The sequence below is a fragment of the Rhinopithecus bieti genome, unplaced genomic scaffold (assembly GCF_001698545.2).
Source record: "Rhinopithecus bieti isolate Rb0 unplaced genomic scaffold, ASM169854v2 scaffold_1527, whole genome shotgun sequence".
In the NCBI taxonomy this organism is placed as follows: domain Eukaryota; kingdom Metazoa; phylum Chordata; class Mammalia; order Primates; family Cercopithecidae; genus Rhinopithecus; species Rhinopithecus bieti.
In genome coordinates this window covers 450673-463934 of record NW_016803625.1, presented here as the reverse complement: position 1 = coordinate 463934, position 13262 = coordinate 450673, and the positions used below count along the sequence as shown (strand labels likewise).

At 39.3% G+C, this 13262-nt stretch overlaps 1 protein-coding gene across 1 annotated transcript; it reads left to right on the top strand.

Moving 5' to 3' along the window:
- Positions 1-12519: 12519 nt before the first annotated feature.
- On the top strand, positions 12520-12862 carry LOC108541310 (39S ribosomal protein L34, mitochondrial-like). The gene has a single exon (XM_017890792.1). The coding sequence runs from the start codon at positions 12569-12571 to the stop codon at positions 12845-12847; it is 279 nt and encodes a 92-aa protein (XP_017746281.1). The 5' UTR covers positions 12520-12568; the 3' UTR covers positions 12848-12862.
- Positions 12863-13262: the final 400 nt, after the last annotated feature.

Here is a 13262-nt window from a genome sequence, read left to right as displayed (position 1 = left end):
GCTGTAATGGGGCATCATATCAGTAATTTACTTTCAAATTAATTCAAGAAAAAAAAAGGCCTTTGTACAATTCTTGCAAATCTGCAAGTTTAACACTACTTCAAAATAGAAAAGATACTATGATTAATTTTAAAAAAATAAGCCCAGAAACTACAATTCAAATTGTGGAGCCCTGGTGCCAGTGTTAGCACCACGGACAGACAAGATTGATTATGTTGATTTGATTATGCCTGGTCTTTATAACCAAACAAACCCCAAAAATGATGTACATAATCTAAAAGACCACTTTATGGAATTTAAAGGTCTGCTTAGCTGCAACTTGTTCCTCATTCAGAGATAGCTATTACTGACACTGATGAATTTCTAAATCTCCTCCTACAGATAACATAGCCTATGTAGTCATCAGTGGTTGCTACACTGTATCCATTCCCCCTTCTTCTCTTCTGACACAATTCCACTATGGTTCAGGCATCTATGCCTTCCACCATTACCAATGTTTTTAAAAGTAAATTGATAGACTCTAGCACCAGAGTGGGCCTCATTTATCTGAGGGTAATCCCATCCATCATACTAGAGAGATTGATTCAGCTAATCCAGTTAGCTCTTAATACTTTCCTAGCCTCAATTTTTAAGAATTAGCTTGTAACTGGGGCCAGGCGCGGTGGCTCAAGCCTGTAATCCCAGCACTTTGGGAGGCCGAGACGGGTGGATCACGAGGTCAGGAGATCGAGACCATCCTGGCTAACATGGTGAAACCCCGTCTCTACTAAAAAATACAAAAAACTAGCCAGGCGAGGTGGTGGGCGCCTGTAGTCCCAGCTACTCGGGAGGCTGAGGCCGGAGAATGGCCTGAACCCGGGAGGCAGAGCTTGCAGTGAGCTGAGATCCAGCCACTGCACTCCAGCCTGGGCCACAGAGCAACACTCCGTCTCAAAAAAAAAAAAAGGAATTAGCTTGTAACTTAATCTGAGCCAGTGAGTCATAAAGGAGGGCTTTCTGGGTGTTTCTGGTAAGAAACTTTTTTAAAGCAAGATGTTTAAAAGCAAAACGGACTCCCTCTCATCTTCTACATATTCCATTATATAGAACCTAGAACTTCTAATGGCATTTTGCCAGCATGAGGCAACTCAGTCTAAGGAAAAGGACATCACACTTAAAGCAACAATGCCGAAGAAAGTGCAAAGAAAAGGAGCTGTGCTCACTGAGTGAAGCCAGCCCTGAAATCCATGCTGCCATTCTACTATACTTTGTCAGCCAATTTAAACCAATGGGATTGAAATAAATTTTGTTACTTGATTCCAAATCTGTGCTAACTGATATAATCTATAATGTCAGGTTTGAAAAGGTGGCATGCACAGGCCAATGTTTCCAGGTAATTTCTCATTTTGTCCTCCTTCTGAAGCCTACTATGAGAGTAGAGGGTAGAAGAAGAGAAATAAAGGCAAGGAAAAGAAGGCAAATTAGTCTATTTGTTAGATAGAAGTCTGGAGATGGAGATTTGCATATGCATTTAGAACAAGATTCTTGCCAGCAGAAATGTGAAAAAAAAAATTAAAAATTTAGAAAAAAGGGCCGGGCGCGGTGGATCAAGCCTGTAATCCCAGCACTTTGGGAGGCCAAGACGGGCGGATCACAAGGTCAGGAGATAGAGACCATCCTGGCTAACCCGGTGAAACCCCGTCTCTACTAAAAAATACAAAAACTAGCCGGGTGAGGTGGCGGGCGCCTGTAGTCCCAGCTACTTGGGAGGCTGAGGCAGGAGAATGGCGTGAACCCGAAAGGCGGAGGTTGCAGTGAGCTGAGATCCAGCCACTGCACTCCAGTTTGGGTGACAGAGCAAGACTCCGTCTCAAAAAAAAAAAAAAAAAAAAAAAAAGAAAAAAGAACAAGAAAAAGTATTTTATTTTTTAACAAACACATATCACACTATGTGTCTGTCACTATTAAAATGTTTTATAAAGTTAACTGATTTGATTCTTGTAACAAATTTATGAGAAATTATTATTATATCCTCATTTCCAATTGAAGAAACTGAGACGAATTGAGGTTAAGTAATTGGCCTAAGGGCACACTTCTGGCAAGTGGCAAGGGCAGGATTGAAATCACTGTTATATTATTTAATAATACCAGACAGAGAAAAATTCATCTTAATGAGGACACCTTAATATTATCTATATATTATAAGATATGGCATGTGGTTTATTCATGTGCAAACCTAAGATTGTATCAGAAAAACTAGATATTTCTCAAATATCCAAAAAATAAATGGAACTATTAGTCATTTATCTTAAAAAATATAACTGCTGTGTGTCTATGTTTATCTAAAATCAACACATGAGCAGACAGTAGTACAAACTCAGTAATTATAAAGTACAGTATATTATAATAGAAAAGCCTGTTAAAAGTAGAAAAAGAAATCTGGTCTGGTGGCTTACGCCTATAATCCTAGCACTTTTGGAGGCTGAGGCAGGTGGATCACGAATTCATGAGTTCAAGATCAGCTTGGCCACGATAGTGAAACCCCGTCTCTATTAAAAATACAAAAATTAGCCGGGCATGGTGGCAAGTGCCTGTCATCCTAGCTACCTGGGAGACAGAGGCAGAGAACTCCTTGAACCCAGGAGGCGGAGGTTGCAGTGAGCCGAGATCGTGCCACTGCACTCCAGCCTGGGTAACAGAGTGAGACTTTGTCTCAAAAAAAAAAAAAGACAAATAGGAAAAGAAAAATTTCTCTTGTTAAAAGCACACAATAGTTGAAGTCTATAATGGAAAATTTAAACTATAGTTTTGTCATCAGGAACTAGCACAAGGCACAATTTTCTTGTTTGCCCGGTACATTTTGTATCTTTGCTCATTCAAGTCTGCCTGGCTGACACCTAAACTTCATGTCTCCTGACTTATACATGCTTAGTCTATAGTTCCCGTAGGCAGTTGGTCTAATGAACCTTCTATAGGCTTGAAAGGGAAGGAAAAGAAGGAGTTAGACCTCCCAGCTAATGCAAAAGAAAAACCTGTCTTTTCCAATAGTTTGTATTTGACTTTAGGAGCTTGCCTGTTTCTTTGAACAAAACTTCCTTCAATTTTTCCCTTTCAAAGCAGCCCATTAAGTTTAAAGTGGTTTTAGCGAGGAAGAAGACTAAAGATAGAACAAAGAAAAGACGAGTAAGAAGGAAATTCTCTTCAATCTATCATGACTGAAGTATTTAATGATGCCTTTAAATATTTAAATGCTGCAATGTCTAAATTTTCAAAGGACAAAAATAAATTTGAGCATGCAGTAAGGTTAACAGCATAATTTAAAATATTTCGGCTTGCTACAAAGAAGCTGAACAAACACAAATCATCAGTAAAATTTCCCTGGACAGTTTTTAAGCTGTCTGGCTCACTCCTATCGGTCCCCAAACTTGCCTAAATTATTGTAGGTAGCATCTTGATTTTAGCTATGTCTAACATATGCCATTTTCACTACAGTTTTTAAGTTCTTTCCATTTCTGAATGACAGCAAAAATGCCTTTGCATTATATTGCCCGTAGTTCAAAAAACAGAAGAGCTATTAGATAAATACATTTGAATACATACATTTGAATACATACATTTGAATAAATACATGAACATTAGAATACACTAGGCTCTCAACAAATACAGAGAAAACATTTTTCTAATTAGAAAACATTTTTCTAATTTTATTATTAAGTTTATAATGAAGACTTATCATTTTATCTGTGTTTTTGTAATATGTTGCTGTGACAACCATAGCTTATTTGATGGTGAGTAACTGAACAAGAATGCAATCACCAATATAGGTTCCTGTGGGAAAATGCAATGTGTTTATGATGCATTTTCCAGAAATGAACTGGAAAAAGTGAGGATTATCTTGTGATTTTGTTATCTTACAAATTCATATGCCTACTAAACTAGATTTAACTCTCTTGGTATAATTAGTTTTGATTTCAGAGTTTACACATTTTTCTGATAAAAATATAATTTAGATTGTGACTAAGATCATTAATAGCTTTTAAAGTAAGTTTGATAGCTATGAAATATAAATAGGTAAAATTTGCATCATGACCAATCAAATTTGGTTCTGTCTTCTCTCATTTTATATTCCACATCAGAAAATAAAGGAAAAAAAAAATCCAAAAATCTCAGCAATGCTTACCAAGCATCTGAAGGTAGTTTTCAAATGTTATTCAAACAAAATGGGGTAAAGAATAATACAGGTATACGGAAATTCTACAAAAAAATTTTATTTGAAAATTTATTTTAAAATTGATTGCATGAATTAAATGTATACAGGTATGACTGCATAGACTTCTGTGATATACATGTGCATTAAATAACATAAATTAGATGCACATGAGATCTTACAGTAGATAAATTTCTGACACATATGATTACTACAATGGTGATTTTATGATTGAATAGGTTTTCCTGTTGGAATTATAAGAAAAGTTTAGATAATGTCATCTCTGAAATGAAATTGATTATGCCTTTTCTAAATGAGTATTAGTGGTCTGGGAAAATAACACCCTGAAATAACATTTGTAATTGTTATGCTGGTAAATCTGGATAATATACTAAAATCCTTTCAGGAAAACACAATAATAAATATAGCTAATACAAAATAAATGGTCATCCTCATGACTTCTTTTAAAAAACTAAGTCCAAAGGGTAAAATCCATTTGCCTCCAGTTCATCCTTTCAAAAGAAAGAGTTCCCAGGTTTGACAGTTAATTTCATGTGTCAAATGGACGGGGCCACGAGGTGCCCAGATATTTGGTCAGACACTGTGGTATGTCCATGAGGGAATTTTTTGGATAATATTAACATTTAAATCAGTTGACTAAATAAAGCAGATTTCCCTCTGTCGTGTGAATGGGCTCATTCCATCAGTTGAAGGCCTGAATACAAAAAAACCCTCAAAGGGGAGGGTATTCCTCCTACCTGTGAGCTTTTGAACTAGGAATCCGTTTTTTCCTGCCTTTTCACACAAACCGGAACATCACATCTTCCTGGGTCTTGAGCCTGCCGGCCTGCAGACTGAAATGACATGATAGGGTCTCCTGGGTTATCAGCTTGCTGACTCATCCTGCAGATCTCGAAAGGTGTCAGTCTTCATAATACCATGTAAGCCAAGCAACCATAATAAACAAATACATAAATATCTCTTATTGGTTCTGTTTCTCTGGAAAACTCTAATTAATACACAAGGCCATCCACAATGATAGTTTGCTAGTCTGCTTACTGTATATATACCTGTTTTATAGATGGGCCCATGCTGCTATCTTATCTTGAAGGCATTATGCTTTAGGAACATCTAACTCTTTTTTAATCATTGAATTGCTTTATTAACTTTCAGATATTAATTTGGTCTCATGGGAATTTTTTGTCACTGGTAGAAGAATATTTAGACCACTAAATATGTATTTTCCAGAAACTTTCTATCTAGATATTTCATTTTTCACCAAGTCATTTGCAAGATTAATACATCCGTTTCTTTAGCATACATTTGTCTCTCAAAGCCTGATTGTTCCAGATAGACGACAATAGAAAGGCCCTCAGTATAAAGGCTGAAAAACAGAGTTAGATTCCAGGTGTGCTCACATGGAGGACCTGCTCCACATGTTCTCTCTGAAACATAGAACTTCAATCAATCAACCTTCCTCTTTCCTCCTTCCTCCCTACCCCTCATCTTTTCACTTCATCTCAGCTCATTGGCAATAGTACTACATTTCAGAATGTTCCACATTATACAATGTGTTAAGGAACAGATAGTAAGCATGGCTTAATCTCAATTTCTGATTCTAATTCATTATTACTGGCTGTCTCACACACTAAGTTTAGCATGAACAGGTATGGGCCATTTGATAGAGTGATCAATTAGCTATATCTGCCATGAATGAGGAAGAAAGCAGTAGCTACAAAAGTCAAGCATTTTCTATCTCTTCTCCAGATTTTTAAGCTGATACCCTTTTAAAATATACATGAAGAGCAATATTGCAGGATAATTTATTGTGATAATAATTTCTGTCTTATTCTTCTTTGTGAGACTCTCAGAAGAAATGCAAATGTAATTGCATTGCGGTTTTAGAAATAGGAATGTCCAGCCAAACTGAATAAATAATCAACCAATATTTACATATTAAATTTATTTTTTTTTAATTATTTATTTTTTTATTTTTTTTGAGAACGGAGTCTCGCTCAGTCGCCCAGAGCTGGAGTCTTTGTGGGAGTGCAGTGGCCAGATTCAGGCTCACTGCAAGCATCCGCCTCCCGGGTCTCCCGCCATTCTCCTGCCTCACCTCCGGAGTAGCTGGGACTTAGGCGCACCGCCCCGCGCCGGCTAGTTTTTTGTATTTTTTTAGTAAGAGACGGGGGTTTCACCGTATTAGCCCCGGATGGTCTCGATCTCCTGACCTCGTGAATCCGCCCGTCTCGGCCTCCCAAAGATGCGGGATTGATTACAGGCTTGAGCCACCGCCGCCCTCATTTTCTTTATTTTAAGGGGCTTGTTAAAATAAGCCCCCTTATAGGGCTTGTAAAAAAGCCTATAAGGGCTTGTAAAAAGCTTTGGGTTTCAGAGTCAGGAACAGAGGTTGTCTGGTAGCAAGAGGACAACCCTCTTTTGGGCTTTTGCTTGGGAATCAAGGTAACTTTCATTAATTAGGCCGGGTAGTCCCAGAGGGAGGAGGGGCTAGAGGCTGTGCTTGCAGTTATTTTGGAAAATGGGTCATTTTGGGAAGAAAGGGTAGCTTCTGGAAGTCTAGTGAAGGGACAGGAGGACTATCTCGTATTCTTATCTGGTACATATTCACAGACTTTTCTCCCAATGCCAGAGACTAGGGAAGATGAAGCTTTTGGACCTCTTTGGAATCTGGCCTCTAAGTCCTGAGACCTAGAAAATACAGGTCACTGTGTGACAGAGCCTGTGGTCAGTACAGAGAAATATTGTAAAAATATCTGAGTCATTCTGGAGCAGCAGTCCCTGAATAATGGTAGAGAAGCAGCTCTTCACAGCAGCGTCCCTTAATAAGAGGAACAATAGTAACGGCAAACAACACAACAGACAATGGACCAAGGACTAAGATCTTCTTCCATTTTCCATGAGCTTGAATGTTTGCACAGCCCTAGGATAAGTAGTCATCTAGTTCCCTCTTCCCCTTAGAAAAATGATTAGGATAAAAGTAGAGAGCTAAAATCCACATTCAAGTTGAAAACAAAATTCTATATGGTCCCCCGAATATTGCATAGCAAAATTATACCTAACACCAAAAATTAAAACTAAAATAATACAAGATTAATTTAAAATATGTGCAAATTCAGTGTCATCACTAGAAGTTTCATGAAGCTGGAAGCAGGGGTCAGAGGATTTCTTGGGCAAATGAGAGGGATAAAGAATGAGGATCGAGGCACTGATAGTTTAAACCACCTGTCCGAGATCACATAGCTAGTATGAGAGAGCTGGAATACTAACATGGATCTTCTGATTCCTGTAAGACTAAAAGACCCAAGGTCACTCAGTATTCAGAAGCATGATTTATGTTGTAGGGCTTGGAACTATGTAGGGGTCTAGGGATCAGTATATGAAGATATCTCTGGAGCCCCCATGCAGATGAGGGAGTGAACGGAGCATCTTCAGGAACAGGGTGAAACACCATAACACCTGGGTATGTGAAGGGCATATCATTGGAGCAGATTGAGAAACTATAGAAGAAATGTGGAATCAGGCAAATCTAAATTATTCTCACTTCTGTGAGAAAAGTTTCTACACTTTCTGAGCTTAGAAAATGCATGTAATGGCTCAGCACGGTGGCTCATGCATGTAATCCCAGCACTTTGGGAGGCCAAGGCAGGTGGATCACGAGGTGAGGAGTTTGAGACCAGCCTGGCCAATATGCTGAAATCCCGTTTCTACGTAAAAATATATATATAAATTAGCTGGCTGTGGTGGTGTGCACCTGTAGTTCCAGCTACTTGGGAGGCTGAGGCAGGAGAGTCGCTTGAACCTGGGAGGTGGGGGTTGCAGTGAGCCGAGATTGCGCCACTGCACTCCAGCCTGGGCAACAGAGTGAGACTGTCTAAAAAAAAAAGCATGTAATGTGCTCAGGACATGGTAGATACTATACTAACATATTTGGATAGTGAGCCGTGCAGTGAGCATGATGAAGAAACAGAAAAAAAAAAATATCTGCCACAACAGATCAAAATATCACAGAAAGTTTCTTGAAGAAAGAGGTTCAATAAATAAATTATCTACTGATGCAGGTTTTTTATAGCTTTGCTTTGTGGCTTGTTTTGGAAGTAGACACTTGTAAAGCTGTATTTATAATCTCTTTATATATCTATATTTTGCTATATATTACAATGTTTACTGAAATTCTGTTGATTTTCAAATTTCTGTGAGAATGTAATTCCTACCAACTCCAGTTTTGTCATGCCTATTAAAAGTCAGAAACATAATTCGGAAACTTGGCAAGAAATTAACATATGCCAAATTGTATTGTTCTCCCAGTCTCTGATTAGACTTCCTTTAAAAGATATGTATTATATTTAAATTTATGTACATAATATATACATTTGCTTTCTATATATGTAGTCAATATTTTTGCTTTTAAAAAAGTAAAGGAAAAAGCAAAGGAAAAGGGGCTTTGAATATTTTTTCTTCTTCACAGCAGCCAAACAATCCCAATTTTGCTCAAACTGCTCCTAGATCTCTTCAATGATTTCTTATAAAATTTTAAATATATTTAGCAAATGCTCAGTATGTTGTTACATATACAAAAGATTTATAATTGTGTTCATATATGGTATTTATTTTTATTAATTATGGAAAAATATATACCACAAGATGAATCAATAATGGATATGTATGTATATATAGACACACATCTTATAATCTGTATAAATCAATAATTTCCATAACTCATACAGCAACTTATTATATATTAATACTATAACATAACTGAGAAACCAGGAGCCTTTTTTTTTTATTGAGACAGGGTATCTTCCTCTATCACCTGTGGAGTGCAGTGGTGCCATCTCGGCTCCCTGGAACCTCTGCCTCCTGAGCTCAAGTGATTCTCCCACCTCAACCTCCCATGTAGCTGCCACCACAGCTGTGCGCCACTACAGCCAGCTATTTTTTTCTTTTCTTTTTTTTTTTTTTTTTGTGTGTGTTTTATAGAAATGGTGTTTAGCCATATTGCCCAGGCTGGTCTTGAACTCCTGGACTCAGGCTATCCTCCTGCCTCAGCCTCCCAAATTGCTGGGATTACAGGCGTGAGCCACTATGTCCAGTCACAAGCAGATTTCTGTTTGAATACCTTTTTTTCTATCAGACTAGTTTTATTCACATTATGAAAAATAGATTAGGATGTGACTGAACAGTCAACTTGTTAATTACTCTCTGAACAAGTTCTAAATGTGTCATTGTTATCTAAATAATGAATAAGTGTGGGTGTGATTTCAATATCGAATAACCTGCCCTTGGCTTTTATTTCTTGAGAGATGAAATATCATTTCAATTCCTTTCGATCAGATGTGACATCTTCTGTACATTGATAGATGTATTATTGATATTCCTAGTCTTGATGTGACAAAGTATCTCTTTTATCTTTGATTAAAATGAATTATCACATTGCAACAGTTACTCTCCCAGTTGTCAGTTGCATAGCTGGCTTGCCACTCATTCACCACAACACTTTGGTTTTAAAAAGCATGTTCAGTGAATACACCGGTGTTTCTATACATGTAACTCAGCTTCCTTTCTCCTGAGATACCAGGCATATAAACTTCTAACCACTGCAGTGCCAGTCTATTGCTTTTGCCTGCCTGAGTTCCTTTCCATGTGAGGTCACCACAGCCCAACTTTCCATTCAAGAATCTTGCCTCATCCATTTTCAGTCCCTGTGATATGGGTGGTATTGATCTTAGCAGTCCTTCAATCACCCCCTCTAAGAATAAGCATGTGAATAAACCTGACCCGTGAGTTTGGTCCATGACCCAGCCACAGTGAATGGTTCAGGGTTATGAACATAACCCAGTTGAGTGAATCAGAATCATTCCTTAGACTTTGTTGGTCTGAAAAAAATAAATAAATAAAAGTGTAAGTTAGACTACAAGTCGAATGCAAATCCTGCTGACCTGTTTTGATTCTTTGGATTCAGCTGTGCCTAAATCTGAAAAATCCACTCTTGGACCTTTCAATTATATAAGCCATTCAATTCCCTTTCTTTGTAAACAAATAAATTGAGAGGGATTTTCATTCACTCGCAAAAGACCCTTGATTCATATGGGATAAACTCCGGTGAAATAAATAAAATTAGAAATTCGTCCACACAGTATAAATTACGGTAAAATAAATACATTTTAAGGCTGGGCACAGTGGCTTATGCCTGTAATCCCAGCACTTTGGGAGGCCAAGGCATGCAGATCACTTGAGGCCAGGAGTTCAAGACCAGCCTGGACAATACAGGGAGACCCTGTCTCTACAAAAAATACATAATTAGCCGGGTATGGTGGTGCATGCCTATAATCCCAGCTACTCAGCAGGCTGAGGCAGGAGAATCACTTGAACCCAGGAGGCGGAGGTTGCAGGGAGCCAAGATCAAGCCGCTACACTCCAGTCCAGGTGACAAAGTAATAACTCATTTCAAAAAAAAAAAAGATGACACAGACGGCTCACAGCCCATTGTCCAATCTGGTCACTTGACATTAAACTAACTCCAAGAAAGGTTGGGAAAATGGAGGGAAGCACATCCGTACTCACTGGGCAGCAGCAATCTGTATCAGTCTGGAGTCGCCAGAGAAAAAGAACCAATAACCAATAAGTCTTACACACACCCACACCACACACACACAGGTATTTATTTTAAGGAACTGACTCACATGACTATGGTGGCTGGAAAATCTGAAATCCACAGACCAGCAGCTTGGAAACTCAGGCATGAGTCGATACTGCAGTCTTGAAACAGAAAATCTTCTTTGGAAAACCTTAGTTTTCACTCTTAAGGCCTCAATTGATTAATTGAGACCAACCCAAATTACTTAAAGTCAACTGGTTGCAGATATTAAGCATATCTACAAAATACCTTCACAGCAGCACCTCGATTTGCGTTTGATTTAATAACTGTAAACTATAGCCTAGCCAAGTAGACACATAAAATTAACCATCTAACTAACTGCCCCAAATGAAATGCCCTTCTTTTCCTTTTTTTTTTTTTTTGCTTTAATATTGCTGTAGATATAAGTATCTCTGCTGTATGGTGGGAGATTATTGTCATGTCCTATTGCTGTACATATTCTATGTGTCTCCTCTCACAGCACAAAGCTAAATGTTTTTAACATTATAAAATTATTTCTCTGCTCATTAGGATGTTAATTCATTTCTGAAATCTTAGAAACTTTCCATGCCGTGTTTTCAACTGCTTCCATTTATGTATTCATTAATTCATTCAATTAATATTTTTCAGTACCTACTGTAAGCTAGATACACCAAAGGTCATCTTCTCATGTCATAAATTTACATCATCATATTGATAGAGAATAGTAACTGTAGTAATCATTTATTGTTTTGTAATAAATCATCCTAAAACTTAGAGACTGAAAGGAAGACCAACTTATTTCTTATGGTTTCTGTAGGTCAGGAATTTCAGAGCAGTTTCATTGGGTGGTTGGTTCTCTCTCAGGAACTTTCATTTGAAATGCAGGCAGATATTGGCTGGTGCTACAATCATTAGAAGTCTTGACTAGGACTGCAGGACTACTTTCAAGGTAGCTCACTCAATTGTCTGCAAGTTGGTGCTGGCTATCAGCAGGGCTTTCCTGGCTTTCCATGTGAACATCCTCTCAGGGCTGCCTGTGTGTGTTCTGAGAGCTGACTTTCTCTGGAGTAAGAGATCCAAAAGTCCAAGGCAAAAGCTTCAATGACTTCAAAAGCTTTTATGACCTATATTTGGAAGTCACACACAGTCACTTCCACTGCCCTCTGTTGGTCACACAGACCAGCTCTGAATCAATATGGAAAGAGATGATACAAGGGATGCATCCCAGCTGACGGTCACAGGGGCCATCTCGGAGGCCGATTACAGTAACTTATGTTAATCCTTTACTACAAATACCTTTTGTTTAGAGATCCAGCTGGCTCACCCTATTGAATATATGGTCCCATCATTCACATATTCAGGTCTGATTACATCACGAGCTGATGTTTTACTTAAATTTAGCATGGACCTAAAACTACTACCTTAGGTGAGAGTAACATGAAAAAATTACACTTCTTTCCTCACTGGACTGGTAGCCCAGATATTCTCTGAAAAGGTTCAGCTGGAGGTCGTGTACACCAGACACATCTACACACACACCAGTCATTTACCCAGCACCAAGCACACCATTCAGGGGCCCACCAACTCCTACATAAATAGAAGTTTCCTAACTTTGGTCACAGAAGCAATGCAGGTAAGAACTAAGTACTATTTGGGCATTACACTTAATAGAAAATAAAGAATTATGGGGGCGCCTCTGGGCTCCGGAATCGCCGGCGGCCGGGCCTGCGGGACCCACTGAGGACATGGCTCTCTTGGCTGGATCCCTGTTGGGCCCCACGAGTAGGTCGGCAGCGTTGCTGGGTGGCCGGTGGCTCCAGCCCCGGGCCTGGCTGGGGTTCCGGGACGCCTGGGGCCTCCCCACCCCGCAGCAGGCCCGGGGCAAGACTCGCGGAAACGAGTATCAGCCGAGCAACATCAAACGGAAGAACAAGCACGGCTGGGTCCGGCACCTGAGCACGCCGGCCGGCGTCCAGGTCATCCTTCGCCGAATGCTCAAAGGCCGCAAGTCGCTGATCCATTGAGGATCGCGATGCTGTCGGCGGGACCCCCACAGAAGCATCGCCCTCATCTTGCGACCTTGCCTGGCGCTGTTTTTGCAGGGAGCTGGGGAGCAGCAACGCCTCGGACCTGAGTGCTCTCCGTATTGTGGGGTTGAAGGCTGGATGGGAGCTTGCCAAGTCCCTTTTTAGGCTTTTTAATTAGGAAACATTTCGAACCTACGCAACAGACGGAAGAACAGAACAACGAACCTCCTTGTACCCAGTACACAGCCCTGACTACCGACCACCTACAACCCGTCCCTGCCCCATCCTTGGTTCTTTTGAAGCTGATCTCAGGCATCGGATTATTTCTTCTATAAACATTTCTTGTATCTCGGAAAGAATGTATCTCTCCAAGATGAGAGCTTATTAAAACATAATTACAAAGCGTATCACA